The sequence below is a fragment of the Nannobrachium achirus genome (assembly GCF_963921795.1).
Source record: "Nannobrachium achirus genome assembly, chromosome: 12".
NCBI lineage: Eukaryota > Metazoa > Chordata > Actinopteri > Myctophiformes > Myctophidae > Nannobrachium > Nannobrachium achirus.
In genome coordinates this window covers 56221272-56246271 of record NC_137832.1, presented here as the reverse complement: position 1 = coordinate 56246271, position 25000 = coordinate 56221272, and the positions used below count along the sequence as shown (strand labels likewise).

Below are 25000 nucleotides of genomic sequence, written 5' to 3'. Positions count from 1 at the left end.
TACATTGAAGTACACCAATGACACCACGTCCAAGACACTATGAATGTGTACATAGAAACATCTGTAGCTTGGTCTCTCTCTCTCTCTCTCTCTCTCTCTCTCTCTCTCTCTCTCTCCAACCTCATCATTCTTCTTCCCGCTTCAATGGGAGAGAGAATGGAATTGGGGCCAAAAGTTCAATTTACAACCACAAAAAGCAAGCCGGCTAAGAAACATGCCTATAGGGTCATTCCCACCGGCCGGGCAAGATAAAGATAAAGATAAAACATATCTTTCTCAATTGAAGTGGATGGTAGTGTACCATCCACTTTAATTGAGGCGAGACGATATTTTTTATCTTTAACTTTATCTTGCCCAGAGGGAATGACCCTTAAGTGGCGTGTTGTCTGTCCGTTTGTTCCATTTCAGTAGCTTTCTTTTTTGTATCATATTATGTATGAGGTCATAAATGCATTTGTCCTTATGGACTTTACTCTTAAGGGTCGTCCACACACCAAGCACTATAGGCTATTTATAACACACACACACACTCAAACACTGTGTGCAGGTATCTAAGAGCAAGGTATTAATGCTAGCTTTCGGGTCCTTTGACTTTCCCTCAGGCATCTGTCTGTGTGCAGCTGCTGTTTTCTCTCTTTCACACGCTCTGACGCCTCATTTAAGTGTTAGTTAACGGATGAGCTGTGGTTTATTTCCCTGTGCTGAAAGAGCTGTATGTAACACACATGTGGTTATTATTTATAACATAGGTGTGTTGTTGTTGTTGTTGTTTTTTACTTTATTTGTGTTCCTAGGCTGCGTTCCCACAGTAAAGTCATACAGTCATACAGTATGCCCTGTCACTCTCCTTGGGGAGTCACATTCCCTATGGAAGTCGAAGGCCATGGACACACATTAGTTTCACCTGCCCTCTCCTTGTCCTTGGGGATGAGGTGGGGGGGGGAGTGGAATCCAATTAATTCCTTATGGAAGTCGGTTTCATGCCTCTAACAAGCCTCTTGGCTTAAAACAATCTTGCTTTAAGCCAAGAGGCTCGCTAGAGGCATGAAACCATGTGACTTCCATAGGGAACGAATTGGACGACGCCCTCCCCCCTCATCCCCCAAGGACAAGGACAGGGCAGAATTCTACTGTGTGTATAGGAAGCCTTTAGAGTTACACATACACTGTACACACCTAACCATAGCCAGTGCAGCATTATGCGTTGAATTGTTTTCATTGTACTACGTATTTATGCAACGCTAGAAAGCCAGTGCGCGTTTTGTGCTGAATCATGTTATCTGGTCACAGAGAGTTTAAATGTTTTCAAATTTAGGAGCACCTTGTGTTTTCAGCTGGGGTAAAGAAATATGTCCTCCAACTTAAAGGAGTAGTTCACCCCCAAAATGACTTTTTTCCATTGATTACTCATGCCATTGAGACTTGAGTTCAATAATATTTGTTTGTATTTCTCGCATTCCAAAAAAAAAAAAAAAAAAAAAGGATTATAGTAAGTATAGTATAAGTATACAGTAGTATAGTAGTATAGTAGTATTGATCGATTGATTGACAATGCCACCTGGTGGCTTTCAGTCCACACTACAAGTAACTCATGCAGTTGTCATACCTGAGTATTGCATTTCTAACTGACATCCATACTGGTTCATACAATATATATGCTGTATAGGACAGAGTTGGATAAGGAGTACAAGGATCTGATCCACCTGGAGATCAGAGGACAGACAATAGTACTGTGATACGTTATAATGTCTCCTGATATCACTCTCAGGAGTGGAAGAAGATCCACCCAGTTAAAGCTCCCTGTAAACAAATACAAAGATAGGCTACTTATAACACTACTGTATGCCCAGCACAGCAGCCATGGAAAACCACCTTCACAGGTGTTACCAATGATAGTAATGAAGACTCTGTTCCAAGCACAGTCATTCTCAAACTTCTTAATTTTAAGGACCGCCATAACTGAGAGTGTACAAATGGAACCAAATGGACCCTTTGGTTCCATGTGTACACTCTCAGAGTTACACACCCGTAAGGGGCCATTTGAACCCCCCCCCCCCCCAAGGAACCACGAGGGTCCCTGGACCCCACTTTGAGACCCACTGGTGTAGCAGAGTGTTTCCAGTGAGCCAACATGCACAATATCAGCACCCTGACTCAGCCTTCAATAATAGTGTTATTGGAAAGTCCTGTGAAGGAAATAAGGAACAGGCCCAATTTCTTTACAATATGGCTCCTGCATGTGCATAGAGCCTATGTACGTTTAACTTTACAGTTAACAATGTATAGGCCTCCAAAGCACTGTAAATATATACCTGGTTTTGAATGCTAGACATTTATAATGTATAATAGTAGGTCAATATTACAATAAATATATGTACAACTAACTTCCTCCACTCATGATTTCTGATTAATTATGTACTATATGCATTGTTACATGTACAGTTGCCTTTTCTCATTTTCATAAGTCAATGTCCATAGAATTATATGGAAAAAAGCAACTGATACTATTGTCTACATTACAGTGTTGTCTTTAGTATGGTGAGGAGAGGAGAGGAGAGGAGAGGAGAGGAGAGGAGAGGAGAGGAGAGGAGAGGAGAGGAGAGGAGAGGTACTGTACAGATATATTATTCAGGTCAGTGACTTACAACATCTGGAGCAGAAATAAACTGACTGACTCTGTGTCACACGTTACGTGTGTGTGTGTGTGTGTGTGTGTGTGTGTGTGTGTGTGTGTGTGTGTGTGTGTGTGTGTGTGTGTGTGTGTGTGTGTGTGTGTGTGTGTGTGTGTGTGTGTGTGTGTGTGTACTGCATACAGTTATATTGCATCATTTATGTTGATGTTATAATGCACTTCCAGTACAAGCTAAGTTTCCAAACACACACACACACACACACACACACACACACACACACACACACACACACACACACACACACACACACACACAGTAGAAGCAGAAAGATAGATATGTACAGTATATAGATGGCATCTCGCGTCTTGCTCAAGGACACTTCGACACTAACTCTGTGGGAGCCCGGGATCGAACTTGGAACCTTGCGGTTCTCCACTCTAAGGGCCAGTGCCGCCCCAAAGCTTGAAGACAGATGGAGTATGTGGCGTGTGTTGGACCACTCTGACTGTCTCTGACTGATGAGAACAGTTGTGACAGCAGGACATTAATAATGAATGATTAAAATGCTTCCCAGAGTATCACAGCGGTGGTGATACTGTTGACTTCTGTCAGTGCTCGCACATCCGTGCGCCTCGCCCCCCTCGCTGCCTGAACTTGTATAAGTGACAAATAAAACCCTCCTTGATTCTTGACCTAAATCTATCCCAGCTCTTACCAATGCTTTGGCCTATATTTTGTAAAAAAGAAAAAAAGTGCAATATCAATTCAATCATTTGATTCAAGTTTTGAACAAATAGAAAGCTCAAAGATAGCCGGTCGACAAGCTCATCGAGGCCATTGTTTCCGAGCTCATTAGAGGCTTTAGATTTGATTTTAATCTGCTCACTAGTGACAGCTATTTGCCCTGGAATCGCTTTCCGTAGCCAATAGGGACATATACAGGGCTTCTCAAAGTGGGTGCCGTCACGGCACCCTCAGGAATACTTTGATAATATTTGGAATTTATCAATGTCACTACAGTTTACCGTAACCACTTAGTAAAACGGATCTGAGTTCAACTGAAATTGGCGCGTTCTTTTTCAGCCTACAGTACACCAAGTCTCTGACTCGTTGTGACCTTGTGAATCGGCTAATTTTGGCGAATGTTCCCCCCAGAATAGGAACGCTGAGGTTGAGTATAAAAGTTATTTTCAAAGGTCTATCCTAATGGAAACAAATATTCTCTCCAGTGTTCCTTGTGACACTGTAATATTTTACATATTTTCGTAACATTAATATGACAAAAGGTGCTACAAAGTAACAATCTAGGCCGGCATGGTGGTCCAGGCACCCTAGGCTGCAATAATGCTTAGGGTATTGCAGCCAAGGCATTGCATAAAAGCCCCCCAAAAAATCATACAAAATCTGTAGTAGTAACAATGTAATTGAAAAATTACATTGGATCATGTGGATGAAAAAGTTATTTACCTGGGTGACCTGAGCCAAAAAGGTTTGAGAACTCCTGCATAGTAGTAGTATTAGTGTAGCAGTGGTTCTCAAAGTAGGTCCAGGGACCCCCAAGGCAGGGAGCATCATTTGGGGTCCTAGGGGAAGGCAATGGCCACCCTCTAGCATTCACCTTTAAAGGAGTAGTTCACCCTCAAAATGACTTTTTTTCCTATTGATTAGTCACACCAGGGAGACTTGAGTTGAATAAAAAAAATATATTTGTCACATTCCTGTATTATTGTAAATTTACCCGCATTGATTCTGGATGGGGACCCAAATGCATTTGTGTGAGAATCAATGGGGGGTAAATTAATTTGACCCTTGACCCTAAATATACCCCCATTGATTCTGACACAAATGCATCCCCATCCAGAGCCTTATTTGGGTCCCCATCCAGGCCCATGCATTTGGGTCCCCATCCAGAATCAATGGGGGTACATTTTCTATAACCATATATTTGTTGTCTTAGGAATGCAACGAATACAAAAAAATATTATTCAACTCAAGTCGCCATGGTCTGACTAATCAATAGAAAAAAGTAATTTTGGGGGTGAACTACTCCTTTAACCTCAAATTCAGTTCTGCATCTCCATGTCTGAAGGTTTTTTTGCTGATTGCAATCTGAGTTACTGAGTTGCAATCAGCAGCACTGATTGCAACTCAGTCCACACATGTGACATGTGTTATAGATGTGTTGTTGTTTTTTTTGTCTGCAATCATGCGTTCATTAATACCACTTTCAACCTGGCATCATTATTTTGGGAGTGGCATTGTAAACAAACATCTTCTTGTCCTTTGTTTCCCTCCAAAATAGCTAAAATAATGGATATAAATGGTAAATGGTGCATTTATATAGAGCCTTTATACAAGCAAATACTCACAGTAAATTGCGGGGTGTAGACACCGGAGCCTTCGCGTGGCGCTGCGTGGCCGTCTTTCTGCAGACGCTGGCAGGTGGTGGCGGAGGTGAGCTGGAGGAGGGGGGGTCCCGTGGTTTCAGGGGGTCCGAGAAGCGGGGCTCCGGAGGTTTCCGGAGGCGGGGGTTCGGGGAGGAGGAGTTCGGGGGAATCCCGGGGCTCTGGGTTGGACCTTGTGGACGACAATGTCGTGGTCGTCGGGGACGCGGTGGGGGGGTTCTTGTCCTCCTCGCTGCAGTGGGAGTCCCACGGCGGTCCTAGGAGACAGTCATCATCGTATCCCGCCCACGACCACGCGCTGTTCTTCCAGAACATCCTCGCGGTCAATTAACTAGAGCCACTAACTCGGAAGCCCCCCCATGGAATGAACTAAACCGGGTCCGTTGACACACAGGAGCACTCTGGCTTGTCTCTCTCAACACTTGCACACTATAATCCTCTCCTCCTCCTCCTCCTCCTTCTTCTTCTTCTTCTACTACTACTACTACTACTACTACTACTACTACAGCTAGCAGTAGGGCCTACTACTTTTATTGAGTAATTTTACTGCTCAATAATAAAAGACAAATACATCAAATTAATATTCACTACTAAGGCTACAAGCCAAAAGAAGGCTACTACAAGCCAAAAAATGCCCTTGCAGCTACACTAGAGACAAACACTTTTGAAAAAGATTAACTTCTTCTCCTCCTCTCTCCTCTCTCTCACTCTCCTGACTCTTGCTTCCTCTCCGTCCAACTTTCTCTCATTCTGCCTCTCCCTACCTTCGTGTGGTCATAGAGCGAGTCTTATATGAAGTGGTAACATCAGCTCACGAGAGAGAGAGAGAGAGGGGGGGGGGGGGGTATAGAGTTGGCGGGGATGAACAGATGAAGAGGAGAGGGGCACATGCTCTGGAGGGTGGGGGTTGTTCATAGGTCGAGTGATAGATAGCTCTAGAGAGAGAGAGAGAGAGAGAGAGGGAAGAGAGAGAGAAGAGAGAAGAGAGAGAGCGGCCGTGTGAGCAGTAGTTATTGTGCTACTACACATAGTTACCGGGCAGGGTTCGCATCACTATGGCAACTCTATGGACCCCTGGGGAGAGAGACCGAGAGAGAGAGGGGAAGAGACTGAGGGAGAAAACGAGAGAGAGAGGGGGGACAGCAGTCACTTTCTCCCCTCTCTTTCTTTCTTTGTCCTTCTGTCTCCACATTGAACCTCAGAAATGATCTCTTCATTATCTCTCTCTCAATCTTTTACTGTTTCCCTCTCCTCTCTCTCTCTCTCTCTCTGTCCTCTCTGCTCTCTCTCTCTGTCCTCTCTGCTCTCTCTCGTTCTCTGTCACTCACTCACTCACAAGAGACACACACATGCACGCAAGCACGCACACGCTCCCTCTTGTCACCACCTCGCCTTTAAATGTGTGTCCTTCTGTCGAATACAGGTCACTTCGCCAAAAATCCAACTCGCCAAATCAACTTGCTAGGACACCTCGCCAATGAGCAGGCCTGTCAACATTGGACTGTCAGTCCAGGAGAATCCAGGAGATTTATTTTTAGGGGGTGCGTGGAACTCCCCAACCGGGGTCTGGTGGTCCTCCCCCCCAAACTTCTTAACAGATATATTTTCCTGTGTTCTGTTGAATTTTCTGCATGTTTGATACTTTTATCAGGCTTGCTTTACTAGCATGGGTACAATTTCAGCCTTAAAATGTCAAATGTAGGTGTACAGATTTGATGACAGAAGCAAAGTAAGACATCCTTAATAATGACTTATAATCATGGGGGTCCTCCACCAGAAAATATTTAACATAGTAGATGTAATTGCCAATCAATCCTGGCAAATCCAGGAGCAAGCCTGCCCAATGAGCGTGGACAATTTGGCGAGTTGGATTTTTGGCGACGTGACCGGTTACCCTTCTGTCCGGTTCAAATGGTTTGTTAGTTTTTTAACTCAACTTGTACCTCAACTGAGCACCTGGTTACTCTCTCTTATTGGTTTGTTGTCACTTTGACGTAATTTTGCAAAGTTTCAAATCAACAAATGCGCTACGTGTTTATTTCTTGAGCAATATGGCTGCTTTTATCTTTTTAACTTTTATCTGGCGTCAGTATTCAAAAGATAGATGTTTGACAATAAGTATAATGATAACTTTAAAGTTAGATAAAAATGTTGTTCTAAGTCAAACAATGTTCATTTCGTCAACTAAAACTATGAAAAGAAATGTTCGGCGACTGCCTTTTTTCACTTTCAACTAGATAAAAATTAAATAAAAACTAAGCTATGATGACTAAAACAGTTTGTTGACAATTCCGTCGACAAATGGAAACTACACTAACATGTTAAGGAGAGACTAGTGGAGAAGAGACTCCATATGACTGACTAAACCTTGAATATTTAATTTGAAAAGAAAACCTGTCTCACACACTTCTGCCAGCCCAGTGTGCCAGTGATCGCCCTCCCCTGTGCCAATGTTGGCACCCGTGCCAAAGGTTGGAGGGTTGCCTCCCCTCCCCCTGGGTTAGAGTTATAGTGTCACGGCTCTTAACTCTGACACACGCGCGTGCACACACTACCACCACTTATTCTCTCTCTTAGGGCTGTCACAATTATGACATTTATGACGATTAATATTGTCACTCAAATAATTGCGATTAACGATTTAATCGTGTTATGTCGTTGACAATTACATTTATTTTTGGCTTGCTTTGAAGTTGCACATGGTAGATATGACACATAACCTAAATGTTCAAAGAAATGACTGACATATTTCACAGCTTTATACTTAAAAAGAACATTGATAGTGGAAATATAGCCGATTTACAAGCTCACGTGTCGAAACGCGACACATTGTGAGCTTGTAGATCGGCTATTTCCACTAATTCTTTTTTTTTATGTTTGAAAATATGAACATTTTTCGACATGGAAACAATTGTGACGATTATGACAAAATATTTGTGATTAGACGATTATGTAATAATTTTGACAGGCCTACTCTCTCTCTATCTCTATCTCTCTCTCTCTCTCTCTCTCTCTCTCTCTCTCTCTCTCTGTCTGTCTCTCTCTCTCTCTCTCTGACATTCAATGAAACTATCCTTGAATCGTCCAACTTTGTAATTCTTCATCTCCGGGACCCCAATCCACACTGTTCATTTGACTCTCTGAGTAACAGAAATAAGAAACTCCATAGTGGTCCCTGGACCGTATGTTGAGCAACAGTGGTCCAACTCCATATTACGGTACCTGCTGGCTCCGGTTGCTGTCTGCTCTCCGATTGGCTCAGTGCAGCATGTTGTCTGCTCTGCGGTTGGCTCAGCTCCCGGCCACAACGCCTCGGCTGGGACGTGACCTTCACGTGTTTGCTCCGCCCCAACTCCTCTCCCAGCAGGTAGTACCAGCCAATGACCACCTGCCAATCAGTGAACGGCTGTCACTCAAACGCCAGTAAGAAAAGCTAAAAAGTCTTGTAAGAGTTCAGCGTTTCTTACCTTATCCCTTACTCTTACCTTAGTATTTATTTCCTCCCCCAAGCATTGGTCCAGGTGTTAGTTTTTCAAGAGATGCAATGCAAGGAGTGGTCGGATAACTTGTTCATCCGCGTATTTATGTTGCAAGAAAGTAATTTTTTTTCGCTCTATGTCTGCGACATATAATGCCTATAGAGTCAGTAAACATTGTTTATTTCTACCCAGCTCCGCCATTATTGCCGTAAAGCTGTGAACTTTAAACTCCCATTGAAATCTTGTGTCCATTGCAATGCAAGTGAACGGGCTCCAATCCAAAAGTGCGAGACACAAGATTTCAATGGGAGTTAAAAGTTCTCGGCTTTACATCAATAATGGCGGAGTTGGTTGGAAAATAAACAATGCAGACAAATACACGGATTAACAATTTATCCGTCTGAAGCCCTGGTCGGTAGATGGACGCAAAATGGAATATATTGCATCTTTTGAAAAAGAACACCTAGACCATCTTTTGGGGGACCAAATAAGCATTCTTATAAATGAGTACATATTTGAGTACATCATTTGCACATATTTGAATACATATGTGTGTACGTGCTGGTAATACATTCCATAATAGGGTCATTGCCAGGCCTATATTTGACCAATGCACGTCCCTTTATTGGATTATTGTGACCGTAGGTCGCATTTAGTATGAAAACCTGCAGATCATGTGCATGCGTGTGTCACGCCGCAGCCCCATACAGTATATTGACATATTGTCAGTCTCATGTGGTCTATCACGGCGCTTCTCGCCCTTAGGGCGTCTTACTGGTATTTATGTATTGGCACAATTTGATATGAACATTGTTACGTTCATTCCCAAATATGATCAAAAAGTCATGTGCAACTTTACACTGGGAGACCTGCGTGGCCGTCGTGTCTCTCCTTATAATTCAGTATCATTATGGTTATATCCTGCAAGATGGGGGGGGGGGGGGGGGGGGGGGGGGGGGGGGTCCTGACCTTGGTGGAAGTGATGAGAGAACGGATGCCGAAACTCATACAGCCAACAAACACACTACGCCTAGAGAGAGAGAGAGAGAGAGAGAGAGAGAGAGAGAGAGAGAGAGAGAGAGAGAGAGAGAGAGAGAGAGAGAGAGAGAGAGAGAGAGAGAGAGAGACATAGTTCAAATCCACAGTAGAACAATGATCCGGGTGCACTCCGTTAGAGGAGTTGCAAGGAAGGTTTATCTTTATTGCATACTTCAACAAGGCAATTCAGGCTGCTTTACATAAAACATGGAGACATTAAGACACAGAACATTAAGAGACCACAGAAGAACACTTTATAAAAGCCCATTTGATTACAATAAAAAGTAGAGGAAGTAAAAGGGGGGGCTTTGATTTAAAAACCCATTTAGGCCTAGAATTATCTTATGCTTTAACTATTGAAAAATAGCAGATCTACAAGCTCATCTACAAGCTTGTAGATCAGCTATTTTTTAATAGCTTGTCATTTTTTTATAATTTATTTTGAATATATCTTTTTAAAAGCGAACATTTGTAACTCAACTGTTTGCTTCTGGGTGGTCTTTCGAAACAACATTTTGAGATGGGGGTCCGTGGCCAAATACATGTAATTTTGGGGGTCCTTGACATGAAAAAGTTTGAGAACCACTAATTTAGAAGAAGGATTTAGAAGACATTTATAGAATCGGGTCAAAAATATTCAAAGACTTGCACACATTCTAGATTATGCAGTACTGAACAAGTAGAGGGGAGGAGACGAGGGGCCCTATTTTCGCAGGTGCCTTAGCCCTTATTCCTAGACTTTTATTTGAAGTATTTTAAAGTGTTTTTCAGAATAATAAAAAAAGGTAAAGAGGTTTAGGGATAGGGATAAAGGCACCGGCGAAAATTGGGCCATCGGTCTGACCTATAGAGGAGACGAGGTGTCACCTAGAGGAGAGGAATCAAGGTCTCACCTACCCACACACACACACACACACACACACACAGTTCAAACCTATTGAACTAAAGTTTACTTGCAATGCCTGCATATGTGCTATCCCTGAAACATGACGGTCGTATCTCACAATACGGTATTTTGACATGTGTGAGCCTTCATTAAGCACTTTATTTTTTAAATTTGAATGTTTGTGTAAACGTAAGCAGCAATTTGGCTCATCCGCTGCAAACCAGGTCAATCCTCATCCATGACGGTCGTGAGTTACGACCGTCATGTTTCAGGGCTACATGTATGCATGCGTTTGTGTGTGCATGCATGCATGTGTACGTAAGTACGTGTGTGCGCAGGCGAGTCTTACAGTTGAAGCTTTTGGTTGTATTTGGGGTTGTGAGAGTTCAGAACAGTTCTGGTCCTGGTTCTTATGCCGTCCAGGTCTGGAAGCAGACACACCTGTAACAATAATGACATGACTGTTCATGTATCAACGCTGCCAAGAGGAAACCTTGTACAGTACTGTATGTCCACAAGTGTTACTTTTCAGGAAATAGAAAATGGGTCCATTGAAGTTATTGCACTCATTAAGTAAGGGATAACATCTCACTCAGCAGTCATTATCGAGTGATAGGAGCTCGACAGGTTGATATGCCACCGACGCAGAGCGGAGGTTGCATATCAACCTGAAGGGCTCCTGTCTTTCCTTGTGTTTGGGTGTCATTTTGAAAACCCTTCACATGTGTATAGTCCATACAGTAAACAGAGTCAACAACAATAACATCTTGCCAAAAAAGATACATCATTTGGCATGCATAACCAATTTCCAACTCAACTTATAATTGTGTCTCTTCTTTTGTTATAACTAATTGTTTTGATTGTTGCCTTACTTTTTTAGTTTATAGTTTCCCCATATGACCTATGACATTTCAAATGCTCTTTGTAATTTCATGTTCCTTGTATGCATGTATCATTGTGTGCAAGTAAAATAACAAATTGGAATTTAACTTATGCAAAAGTAAATTGTTACATTTTAAGTTATGTTCTGTCAACAGACATCCAGGTAGGCAGAGAGACAGACAGACAGACAGACAGACAGACAGACAGACAGACAGACAGACAGACAGACAGACAGACAGACAGACAGACAGACAGGACATACCGTGACGTAGGAGTTACACAACCTGGCTGATTTTCCCAACAACCTTCTAGCTTCATGGACTACAGAGACAGAAGAAACACATATGCTTTATTTAATATAACACTTGTTTGCATTGCAATATATTAATACACGTTGGGTCAGGTGGAAGGCTCATGAATCATAAGTGGGTTTGTGTGTGTGCGAGTTACCGTGAATGTTTATGTGTCCATCTGCTGTAGTGACTGACAGTCGTAGTTGACCTATGAGAGACCAGACACTGGATTAGTGTATTACCATAACCATTGACGCTCAGGTTTTGTTTTGTTCTGGGGTGTCCAAAGTGCGGCCCGGGGGCCAATTGCGGCCCAAGGACGAATTTCATATGGCCCGCGGCTTCATTCCTGAATTCTATTATAAACGGCCCACCAGCACCGTCAAACAAGAATATTTTCCCAGAGTATAATCTGTTAGGATTTCTTGTTCCATGTTGTCTCATTCTGAATGGGTCAAAGACAGGCTTATAGTATTTATTTATTTGGTTATTTTTTACCTTGCACGGTAACATTTGGTAATGTAAAATAAGGCTGAGAAATGTGTTATTTGTGTTTTGTTCAGAGCACACACTTGACATAAGACCATTTATATTAAATATTGATGATGATAGTTAAATAACATCATTTAAATGTGATGCATATGTACAGTATGTGCATTTGTTATGGTCCGAAAGCACATTATGTCAGGAGATGTAGTCGACCCTTATGTGTTTTAATATTTTCCAATGTGGCCCCCCTTTGAAAAACGTTTGGACACCCTTGGTTGCAAGACATTAAAACACCAATGCTATACAATACTATAACATACTAAAATAAGCAATCTTGTATTATTCTTTCATTTACTGTAAAATGTAATGTAAAATACGAAACAGTATCTATTCCCAAAAGGGGACATGTTTTTATTTCTGTAATATGCTTGGCACAGCAGCACTTTATGAACACACTACGAAGCAATTTTTTCCACTTTTCTATTTGACTTCAAATGGAGGCACAATTCCCTGAATTGTAGATAAATTAAGACAGGAACAGTGACATCAAGATCCAGGTAATTCCATTCTTATGTTTATGTTCTTTTTAACTATGTTTGCTCCTGCCCTGGAGTTGGAGGAGATTATGAACTCATCTGTTTATAATCTGGTAAACTGGTAATATAAATAAATAACCTGGTAATATAAAGTCTGAAACATTAGATCATGGTAAGGATTAAGACAAGTTAAATTAAGATCAGATAATCTTACCTTTTCCTCTAAAATAAGATGCACTGATCCTTCTCCTCCTTCTGGGGTTCTGCTCAACAGTGTGCCCCAGAGAAGCAGCCTGCTTCTGCTGCCCCCTGCTGGGGAAGATCTCACACTGCAGCTGAGGTCTGGAGGATCTGCCTCTGAAAGGTAAATCACCCACGTTCTGTTGTGGGAAAAAACAAACCATGGAGCTCAATAAGAATATGTGTGTTTGCACACAGTACATAGCAGTGCATTTCGTTGTGTTTTTGTCTCTGTATTAACAGAGAACCAAAGTCTGAAAATGTCACACATTGTTTTCTGCTGAACGTGCCAAGTATCGCGAGATACTTGGCACACCATTTCCTGTCTGAAACAAAATATTGTGATACCCATGGTGATACCTCAGAGGCAGAAATTAAACCTGTCGCTGTTTAGATGCCTCAATAAAACTATGTACTGTGCACATCGAAAAGCAAGTGATTATAAAACAACTTGTGATATATTCTTTTATATTCCTGAACCTATTATATGACAAAGGTCGCAATCGTTCATAAATAGTGTTTTTCATGAAAGGTCTAGTCGGCTCCATCCACTGCCTTGTATTTCATTGAACTTACGGTGTGAGTTTTGACACCCATGAATGAGCATCATGGTGGCGCATAGGAACAACCAGGGGATGAGATATAGATGAGTGACTTTGTTACTCTATAATCGTGGTGGAGTAGAAGCATTCAGTGGTAATATACTGCAGTGGTTCTCAACCTTTTCAGCCCAAAATAATCATATTTGAACTGGGGACCCCCCACCCTGACGAGCACTAAGAGTTGAGGCATTACATTTTGTATAATCTATAACACGGTTCTATTGTGAAAATAGCCGATCTACATGCTCACAAGTTAACGCCTCTCGTTGCGAGGTAGATCGGCTATTTTGGACAATGTTTCATTTGTTATTTTAGACGTATTAAAAAGTCCTTAAATTGCCACTTTAGAAATGTGTTGATACCCTCTATAATATATACACTTACACTTCATGTTGGTTTGTTTACTGTTGAGTGAGAAAACAACGTTACACATTAAGTTGATCATCTGGAGACCCCCCAAATATAATAATTGAGAACCACTGATATACTGTACCTGGATGGTGATTTTAGAGTCAGTAGGTCTGCCAGACTTCCCCAGACCACTGCTGCTGTTGTTCCTGGGTCCAGGCTGTGTTGTTGTAGATCTGTTGGGTCCAGGCTGTGTTGTTGTAGATCTGTTGGTTCCAAGCTGTGTTATTGTAGATCTGTTGGTTCCAAGCTGTGTTATTGTAGATCTGTTGGTTCCAAGCTGTGTTATTGTAGATCTGTTGGTTCCAAGCTGTGTTATTGTAGATCTGTTGGTTCCAAGCTGTGTTATTGTAGATCTGTTGGTTCCAAACTGTGTTATTGTAGATCTGTTGGTTCCAAGCTGTGTTGTTGTAGATCTGTTGGTCCCAGGCTCTAGTGGCGCCCCCTGGCTGTTGTCCACGTTGGTATTCTTGATGAGGGCAAAGCGGACCCTGGACTCTGGCCCGCGATGGACAGCCATCACCCTGCTGCTGCTCCTCAACCCGTTCTGTGTTTTGAGTCCAACCGCAGGCCCCGGTCCAGACAGCAGGAGTCCAGAGTCCGTTTTTTCCCATCTTCTGGACCCCGACTGGTACTGGCTGCAGAGATGGAAAACGTGTGTGTGTGTGTGTGTGTGTGTGTGTGTGTGTGTGTGTGTGTGTGTGTGTGTGTGTGTGTGTGTGTGTGTGTGTGTGTGTGTGTGTGTGTGTGTGTGTGTGTGTGTGTGTGTGTGTGTGTGTGTGTGTGTGTGTGTGTGAAAAGGACAACATTAGTGCCTTTCTACAAAGTGCTTTAGAGTGCAGTCCATTTTCCTGCACCTATAGGGTGCTTGGACATGCAGGACACTTTTGGCACCTTTGGGTGCGTGGACTTAAATGCAAATACACACACACACACACACACACACACACACACACACACACACACACATCATGCAAGGTGTGTTACCTTCTCAGGGGTGTGTTCATGTTGTGGAGGTTGTGTGTGTGTCTGTTCTCCTTGGAATCTCCTCTTCTCCTCTTGCAGTCTGCAAGGATCTCTGCACCGCACCTGCAGCACACACGTTATGGTCAGTATTGGGAAAAAGTACTCAATGTCTTTACTTGAGTAGAAGTGCGAATACTGCAATGTAGAAATACTTCGTTACAAGTTCGGCATTCAGAATGTGTGAACATACAAAAGTACTGTTATAAAAATGTACTCAATCATCCGGTCTTTAGTTAGGGTCCATAGAAAAAGGTTATGACAAGAAAACGCATCTGGGGAGATTATTCAGAGATAAACAGACTTTTATCATTCCATTTACATGGAGACAGGCGCACGGGGTGATTTCCGGATGGCATCATTTCTGTGAGAAGCAATGTGACGTGTTTTTGTTTTAGTCATCTAATATCTGCAGACCTCAGCACTGTGATGACTACATCTGGAGTTAAATGATTGATTGGTTAAATACTTGTATTAGCAGTTCAGTTCGTAATAGGAAAAGCACAAGACACTGAAGACAGTACAGTCAAATACTGTACAAGGTCCAATGATTTAAACCCAAGAAAGCACTATATACTATAGCTTGCAGTGGTGGAAACTAAGTAGGCTAATTATATTTACTTAAGTACTGTACTTAAGTAAAACAAATTATTTGTACTTTATGTTCCAATTTCCAATACTTTTACTTCTAATCCATTACATCTCTTTGTAGATTTCAATTAATTTGACAAAACATAAATTAACCACTTCATCCCTATGATTTCGGCCATTTGAAAATAGCCGATCTACAAGCTCACAATGCGTCTCATGGTGATGCATTTTGAGCTTATAGATCTGCTATTTGTTTTTCTTCTTTTTTTTCTGAAAACTTAAATGGGACATTTTACATAATTATTATAAGGATTACTTTTACTTTTGGTACAATAAGTAAAATGTTATGCCAAATCTTTTGCACTTTTATTCAAGTACATTTAGAATTCCAGACTTTTACTTGTAACAGAGTGTGTCTACATGCAGTATTGATACTTTTCCTTGTGAGTGTGAGTAGGCCTACTTTTCCCACCACTGATGGCTTGTTTACATTGGGGTCCTTTGTGAGGGGGATCGACTTTACAACTACAAGTCGTAAAACGCAGGACCTCAAGAAATCAGCCAATCGTGAAGGAGTGACAACTATAATGAAACATTCCTTTGTACTTTAAGGCAGGGGTTCTCAACCTGTGGAGCCCACTTAGAGAAGCAGTGTTCTAAACAAGATGTTAGATGGTGATTGAAGCAGAGTGACTGTGACCTTTGATCTGATTGGCTGTAATGAGTCCTGTTCCCAGCAGGGGGTGGGGCTTTCAGATGGAACTGATAACAGCATGGAAGAGGGTTTCTGACAGTGCACACATGCACCCGCACGCACGCACGCACGCACGCACACACACACACACACACACACACACACACACACACACACACACACACACACACACACACACACACACACACACACACACACACACAGCAGGCAGCCAAGCAGGCATGCATGCACGCACGCACGCACACACACTCAAGCATGAAGACACATGCACAGACACTCATGCATGCATGCATGCGCGCCTGCACATACGCACACACACGCATGCACACACACATTGTCTGTCTGTCTATGTTGTTTTGTCTTCCAGAAGTCAGTGAAACTTTTTGCTTTAATCAACACAACACATTTGGCTGTTGAAAGGTCAGACTCCAAGGAAAGACTGAACAAAACCCAATGAATGAAGAAAACACATGGATGATCATTGACATGCAGAGTGGGTGTGTGTGAGAGAGAGAGAGAGAGAGAGAGAGAGAGAGAGAGAGAGAGAGAGAGAGAGAGAGAGAGAGAGAGAGAGAGAGAGAGAGAGACTAAGACAGAGACAGACAGAGAGAGAGAGTGAATGAATGAATGAATGAATGAATGAATGAAAGAAAGAAAGAAAACTCACCTTTTAAGCCTCTTCTGTCCCATCCTGGGAATAGTTGGAGTGTTTTCCATTGTTCTAAATAAGTAACTAAGTCATTAACTATCTAACTGAAATAAGTAAACCATTGAGGAAACAAAACAGCCTAAACTGATAAACTAGTTGGCCCAGAACATTCAAATCCAGTTGACGACGGTAAAAGAAAATGAACTTTCTCCGTTCCCCACTCATTTATATATAAACCTCTGTTTTCCTCTCCTCCTCCTCTTCTTCCCTCCTTTCCTGTCGTCCTCCATGGGGGGAGGGGCCAGGAATAACTCTCTCCACCAATCCTGCTGTGTGCTGGGACGACCCTGTAAACATTTAAACGGACTCCCGCAAAACCAACATCTGGCTAACGGATGGAGGGGCAGAGAGAGGGAGAGAGAGAGAGAGGGGGGTCCAAAAGAATAATTACCTTACAGTACCAACTGTAAGTGTATTCCTGTATTAGCCTATATGCATCATGTTGATCTTGAACACAGAACTACTTAGAACAGAGCAACAGTACCTACAAATAGCCTGTATTTGAAAACTGCTATTGTCCCAATAGTCAGGGAAAACTAGCAGAATAACTGTCAAATCTGGGAATAAATTCCTTACCAAACAATTTCTTCACCAATGTGTTCGTAAAGGTGTCTAGTAACATATCTAACAAAGATTGAAATTCAACATCCCTAGCAAAATGTTTGACAGCTAGGGTAATTCTGGGTCTCATTCACTTACTATACACTATACTGTAAGGGAAAAAATCACTCCCAAAAATATGCTTTAAGTGGGATGTGAGGGGTCTAACTAGGTGTTTTTAATTATTTGAATCCATTGCAAGCATTTGTTTTGCACGAAAAACATTCCGTGGGCCAGAAATGGACCCCATACACCTTGTGAAAAGTGATGACTCATCACTAAACCATAGTTTTTTTGCGTCTGTTTTTGGCCCAATGAATGTTTTTCGTGCAAAACAAATGCTTGCAATGGATTCAGAAAAATTAAAACCACATAGTTAGACCCCTAACATGCTACTTAAAGCATATTTTTGGGAGTGATTTTTACCCTTATAGTACAGTGTATAGTAAGTGAATGAGACCCAGAATTACCCTAGCTGTCAAACATTTTGCTAAGGATGTTGAATTTCAATCTTTGTTGGATATGTTACTAGACACCTTTACGAACACATTGGCGAAGAAATAGTTTGGTAAGGAATTTATTCCCAGGGTTTTACAAAAATTCCCTGACTACAAAAGGTTCACAGGCAGGCAGACAGACAGACAGACAGAGAAAAGGCAGGTTTAAATAAGCTATAATTGGCTTATTGAACTATATGAAAAGCTTAATCTTTATTTAAATGATTCGAGAAAAAATATGAATTAAAGACCAAGAAGAATGATACAGCAACTAGTATCATCTCTTCATTTCATCAGTTTTAAGGTGTCATGTTTGGGGGCCTTTTGCTGGGATCAGTCAGTGTCTCATGGCTGTGCCAATTCTGCACAAACCCAAGGTCAAGAGACGATGACCAGAGAAGTGATCACTGATCAGTGCTGCTATGTCAACTCATTATAAGCGACTTTGCTGGGGTTTTTTTAAGCTTATTTTAGTTTTTGGGGAGTGGGGGTTCATGTAGCCTAATACTACATGAACATAGTTTCTTTCTTTCCAGCTTTCTTTCTGGATAAACTTTATTTTGCTGCGCTACTCCTCCCACAGTTTCGGTGGCACGCACTTGGGCCATATGTCAAATTGACCAGCTTCATTGGGACTTTTTTTTCCGCATTTTGCGAAGTGATACGTTTTACATTTTTTCCCAAATATGGAGATGACTGACATCATAGACCTCATGAGACTGACACAGTATGTCCTTATATGGGCATTAAGATATGGGCTTAATATTGATGACATCAAGGATCTCCATATATGGGCATAAAAGGGACAAGAATGAAATTAATTTGCAAGTGTGACTCGCATCAAAACCACACCTGCAATTTCCCAGAATTGCATCTTTCTAACCTCGCGTCACCAGGCTTTCTCAGGGGAAAGCCTGGTATTCATTTACTAAACAGGTTGTTTGATCCGGTCTAGACCGGATGGCAGAAGAAGCTGCGTCGCTTTGTTTTGGTTCCCCGTTTGTTTCCCCAATCCCTAAATGCTAGAGGAGTGTAGTCTTGCCAGTCGCTGCGAGTTGGACTAAAAAATGGATGTATCAAACGAACTTTTCAAAAAATAAGCAAAACTACGCCGCATCAAGGGTTTTATTGGTTAGGTAGACTACTAACATTATGTCATTGAGCGCGGGAATTGTTTTGGGTTAAAACTGATTCCGGTTTAGTAGTTCTGGCCAAAGTGTAGTCCGTTTTGACTACAAAATGACGTAGGACGCCATCTGCTCCCGACCGGATCAAAAGCCCGAAATAAGAAACGATCCCAGGCTAGCATCTTTCTAGTTCCATATACCAAACAGTCACACAAAAGTGTTCTATATCCAGACCAGTGCTTTACTATTCCCTACATCATACCATCAAATCTTCTCACAAACATGTTTCTCTCAATACACAGTCACAACAGGACTCCTAAATGAAAACATGATTGTCTAATGTTGTCATCAAATGATCTTTCCAACAGTCAATATGCCAATACCTATATTCAACAAGAGTAGAATTACAGCAAGAATAGTAAACTTATACCGTAGTAGGCAACTTTCAATTTGTGTGATGTTATTTCAGTAGCAAGATTAAAAGTTGACAAAATCAACTAACTCACTCAACTAAGATACTTGCAGATGTTATGCTTGTGAAAGACATGATACTACCACAACAAACCATAGCACTAAATGGAATAAACTTTGACAGTAACAAGTCGCCTAATTTCCTTTTTACAGCAAAACAACAGACTCACTCCCTAGCTTCCGCGGTGGCTTGAAGACTCATCTCTTCAGACTCCACCTATAAGCCCATAGCAATTACTGTAATTTACTGGTACCATAGCACTCACCTACCCTCATTGACCATACATGAAAGCTAGATTGCATTTTTAGGTTTTATATAAATATCTTTACTGATTAGGTGCGTGGTCTATAGCTACGTTATTTTTTCTAGATTGATATTTCTATGCATTTGATGTATTGTTGTTGATGTATTGATAATAATCAAGGTAATACCCTTGCTTAAAGGGGAAGACCACCCATTTTCAATATTGAAATATGTCATTAATATACCTTAGAGGAGTTGTGTGGAAATAGAGAAAAAGTTCCCCCCTTCTGTGTTGCCTAGAACTGGAGGATTGATTTATGGGGTTTGTATTGTAAATTACAACTTGATGACATCACACATTGTACTTTACAATACAAACCCCAAAATCAATCCTCCAGTTCTAGGCAACACAGAAGGGGGGGAACTTTTTTTCTATTTCCACACAACTCCTCTAAGGTATATTAATGACATATTTCATTATTGAAAATGGGTGGTCTTCCCCTTTAATGCATTGACGTATTACATGCTTTTGTATTGATGTAGTAGCCTACCTGCTTATTGTAAGTCTCTCTGGATTAAGAGCGTCTGCTAAATGCCTAAATTGTAAATTGTAAATATCCTGAAATTAAATTTTCAGGACCCACAGCTGCAGTGCATAATGCATTGATTAGACCACTGCTAAATGATTAACTGCATAGCTGGTCTAAAGCCTTCCTGAGAACCCCATGTGTTGAGAACTGTAAGCAACTGCACCCATGCCTGTGTTCATATATCAGTTAAACACTAGGTGGCAGCATTTTACCTTTGAAGAAGCCAGAATAGCCAACTGTTCTTTCTTTAAAATACTCACTGTAAATCACCATGGATCAGAGAATCAGATAAAGGACCCCCAGAGAACCCTGAATACTCTAGCGTCACCATTAGACCAAACCGTACACAATTCCTTTATTAAATCCATTATATTGTCCATAAATAAGTTCCATCCATCCATCTTCAACCGCTTATCCGGAATCGGATCGGGGGGGGGGTAACAGTTCCAACTGAGACTTCCAGATTTCCTTATCCCGAGCAACTTCCTCCACTCCCTCAGGGAGTATACCGAGGTGTTCCCAAGCCAGTTTGGAGATGTAATCCTTCCACCTGGTCTTTGGTCTGCCGCGGCCGGGTCTCCTCCCGCTAAGCCCCACGAAATTCTCCTTTAAGCATCAAGCATACTGTTCCTTTCCCACACATGTGTTCATCTACTGTCAGAGGTGTGTGTGTGTGTGTGTGTGTGTGTGTGTGTGTGTGTGTGTGTGTGTGTGTGTGTGTGTGTGTGTGTGTGTGTGTGTGTGTGTGTGTGTGTGTGTGTGTGTGTGCGTGCGCGTGCGTGTGTGTGTGGGGCCGTCAGTCAGAGGGGAGGGGCCATCAGTCAGAGGGGAGGGGCCATCAGTCAGAGGGGAGGGGCCATCAGTCAGAGGGGAGGGGCCATCAGTCAGAGGGGAGGGGCCATCAGAGGGGCAGGGCCATCAGGGAGCACTCTGTGCCTGTCAGAGGTTCAGGCAGCTGACACAGCTCTCTCCAGCGGTCTCTCTCGGGCTCGTACTCCATCACGCTTTTCAGCGTCACCTCGCGCCCCCGGCTCCACCTCCTGCCCCCGCACAGCAGCAGCGTGCCCGCGGGCGTGCTCGCCATGCCATAGCCGAAGGAGCCTCCGGCCGGGAGCGGCCGGAGGCGGGTCCAAGCGTTGGCCGCGGGGTCGTAGCGCTCGATGTCGCAGAAGGGCTCGTAGACGCCCAGCAGGGCGTAGAGGTGGCCGCGGGCTTCGGCCAGGCGGTGGCCGAAGCGGCCGATGGCCATGGGGGCTCTCTTCTCCCAGGGGCCGCCCCCGCCCCCCGTAGCGCTGACCGGGTCCCAGCAGACCAGCTCTCGGCTGCCCTGGATAGATAGATAGGATACCTTTATTCTCCCACAAGGGAAAATCAGTCGTCCAGAGGCGGCACAGCAGTTAAAGGAGTAGTTCATCCTCAAAATGATTATAATAATTGAATAATTTGATTATTGACTCCAGATGCATTTGTGTCTCCATCCAGAATCAATGGGGGTACATTTATTATAATCAAATTATTAGGCTATTTTTGGAGTGCAACAAAAATAATAATAATAGTTATAAATATATATTCTCCATGGGGGAGTAATTTATAGAAAACGTCATTTTGGGGGTGAACTACTCCTTTAAGGTTACAAAGTTACAGGTAAGTATGAAAAGAAAAAAGTATTGTTGTGGACAGCAAAAAACTAAGCAAAAGAAGAAGCCCCAACAATACAGAACAAAAACGGAGGTAAAAAAATTCTGTCAACTCTGTCAAGTTGCCAACTTGCGGCTCGTGCACAAGTAGGCCATGTATGGCCTACATGTGCACCATGCCACTGACATCACCATTGGCATCACCAGGAATGCTTGCATGCTCTGCTGGGGCAACTAATAAAATGTCCATAACAGTCATTGCTAGCATAAGTGTCTCACCGTAATCTCTGGCCCCCCCTGGTGGTGCTGGTTGCCCCCAGGGCTCCCGCCAGACACGTACACCCTGCCTCCCAGCACGGCGGAGGCGTGGCCATGCAGGGGGCGGGGCATGGGCGCTCCTCGTCGCCACGCGGTGACGCCGCCGGCCCCTCCCTCCATGTGGTAGAACTCCACCGATGCCAGGGCGTCGGAGGCGCCGGGCGAGTCTGCCTCTTCGTGGCGCCCGCCGAACACGTAGATGACTCCTCCCACCACGCAGCAGGCGAACCGGGCTCGCCTCTCTCGCATGGAGGCCACCTCGTCCCAGCGGTCGAAGCGTGGGTCGTACCTCCACACCCGTTTGGAGGTCGTCACGGCAACGCATTTGCCCCCGCCATCCTCGTCCTCGTCGTCTCCTCCTCCCGTCACCTGCAGTGGTGTCAGTTCAGCAAAAGCTAAGGTATGGCAACATGACACCAGTCATGTTGCCATACCTTACCATTTTGTCTAGATAGGGGGATACAAGTGTTGTGGAGAATATAATACCTTGTGAAAGCAATCGTTTTGTTCTTATTTGCATTGTAATTAGTTTAAAGTGATTAATAACAGAATATTCAACAGAGATAGTCATAGAGACATTCGTGAATTTATAATTTTTCCCCCCCCTGTAGCCAAGGTATGGCAGCTGCCACACCTTGCCATACCCAATTGCCAGACGCCTCTGGTTCACACCTGGTCTCCACCAATCAGGAAGAGGAACCCGCCCACCAAGCACACGCAGTGGTCCTTCAGCCGCACCGGGAGGCGGGACCTCAGGGAGGAACACCTCCTGGTTCGGAGGTCCAACGTCAGGACCCGTCGCTCCGGCCAATCGGAGCTCGCCCCTCCTCCCACCAGCAGCACGTGATTGGGCGACGCTCTGACCGACGACTGCCTGCTCTGCCTGACGGGCCGGGCGTCTCCCAGCCAATGATACTCCAGCGCCCGCGTCACCTGACTCCTGATCAGAGGCGTGGCCATAGCCCGGTGGGGGGAGTGGCTGAGGCTGGCGAGGGCGTCGGCGGGGACCAATCCGAAGCGCAGGCGGCTCAGCAGGAGATTGGAGCGCAGCAGCGGGATTGGCCCGTTGGCGTCCAGCCAATCCAGGCACAGCCCGACAAGCTCCGCCTCTTGGACCCCAGGCATCTCCTCGGCCTCGAGCACCGCTGTCAGCGATTGGACGTTCAGCCCGAGCAGTCCGTCTCTGTCCTCGCGCAGCAACGCCTCCATCTCTGTGGCGACGGTGCGGTTGGCGGCCGCCAGCGCCTCCGGGAGGGCGTGTCTCTCGGCCAGGTTGGCGTAGCAGCAGCAGGTGCGGGCGCTCAGTCCGTCTGTGATGAAGCGCTGGCATATCGCCACGGCAGCGTCTATCTGGAGGTACCTGCAGGGATCAATGGGACCATATGAACAATTTACAACTTAGGCATTTAGCCTAAATCGGACCGATACCAATGTACATCAAATGTATAGAAATAATATAATCTAAAAACATAGACCAAGAAGTTATTCAATTAAAAGGTTTATTACCCGGCTTGTTTGAATGCTTGATTATGATTGGTCAGTTGCTGAAATCAGCGGTCTGTTATTTCTGGATAACAGACCGCTCCACTCTATAACAGACCGCTGCCTAATCAAAGACTCAGAGCACCTGCTGCAGTCAAGCTGCACTGCGTGAATTTTGTGCTGTATCCAATAGGCCTATGTCAGCCATGTAAACAAACACACAGTGACATTTAGAACTTAGAACGTTGCTCTCAAGAATGTTTTTAAAAATATTTTAAGCGAGAAATAGACAACGTAGTGTCAGAAAATGGATTCAATCTAATCAGCACTTCCATGTTTTCCAAGGCGACAGTGTCGCGCTAGGGGGACGCCCAGTGCAACCATAGAGTTAGGAGTGCAACACTTGTGGAACACTTCCAGCCGTCTGTAAACAAGGAAATACTTTGTTTTGGTTTTAGTTTTGAGTCAAATTATTAATTTTATTTAGTAGCCGGGTAATAAGCGGGATAATGAATGGCTCCTCGGCTGGCGCCTCGGGGAGTTATCAGGCCGTCGGTCTGTTATATATCGTCATTCACCGCGGAGCCATTCATTATCCCTTACTTAAAGTGGTACTGTATTTGCAGCTCAACCAAATCTCTTTCCTCCAATTTCACAATCAATTTAAATCAATATGGCTATTTTTTTTATATCACGATAAACAATAATAACGGCTATTACACAGGCTGTGTTATTTCTGGTCTGGATAATGACAGCTCCGCTCAAAATAACAGACCACTGTCTAATCAAAGGCGCAGAGCACCTGGCTGCTGCTTTAATTTGATTCTGTATCCAACATGACAGCCATGTAAACAAACACACAATGTAATGTACAACTAGACGCTGGTCTCGAACGGGAAGAAAACACTGCATGGATGCACCTGGGACGTATGCTCAGTGATGTAGCCCAAGGTCATACCCCTTGCTCAGGTGACCCAACCGGGGTGATCAAGCCCCAACTTTACGTCCCAGTAGCTACCCACGATCAGTCCCATTAGGGAAAGACAGGGCCACACACTCCGCTGCTCCCGAACTACTCTGCAGAGGGGAGGGGCAATCCTGCATA

The 25000-nt window shown here is 43.5% G+C and overlaps 2 protein-coding genes across 2 annotated transcripts in view; both read right to left on the bottom strand.

The window, feature by feature from the left end:
• The window catches only part of LOC308295739 (regulator of G-protein signaling 3-like), a gene marked incomplete at both ends in the record, with an annotated part of 39286 nt that extends 22349 nt beyond the window's left edge, over nucleotides 1–16937 (bottom strand). The window contains 8 exons of the mRNA XM_080738787.1: nucleotides 5003–5295; nucleotides 8261–8426; nucleotides 9487–9547; nucleotides 10791–10882; nucleotides 11586–11644; nucleotides 12856–12998; nucleotides 14879–14980; nucleotides 16888–16937. Of these exons, the coding sequence (XP_080594913.1) occupies nucleotides 5003–5295; nucleotides 8261–8426; nucleotides 9487–9547; nucleotides 10791–10882; nucleotides 11586–11644; nucleotides 12856–12998; nucleotides 14879–14980; nucleotides 16888–16937 (966 nt within the window). The remainder of the gene's footprint in view (nucleotides 1–5002; nucleotides 5296–8260; nucleotides 8427–9486; nucleotides 9548–10790; nucleotides 10883–11585; nucleotides 11645–12855; nucleotides 12999–14878; nucleotides 14981–16887) is intronic.
• Nucleotides 16938–21359: 4422 nt separating this feature from the next.
• klhl34 (kelch-like family member 34) overlaps nucleotides 21360–25000 on the bottom strand; it is a gene marked incomplete at both ends in the record, with an annotated part of 4514 nt that continues 873 nt past the window's right edge. The window contains 3 exons of the mRNA XM_080738786.1: nucleotides 21360–21785; nucleotides 22375–22782; nucleotides 23086–23773. Coding sequence (XP_080594912.1) covers nucleotides 21360–21785; nucleotides 22375–22782; nucleotides 23086–23773 — 1522 coding nt within the window. The remainder of the gene's footprint in view (nucleotides 21786–22374; nucleotides 22783–23085; nucleotides 23774–25000) is intronic.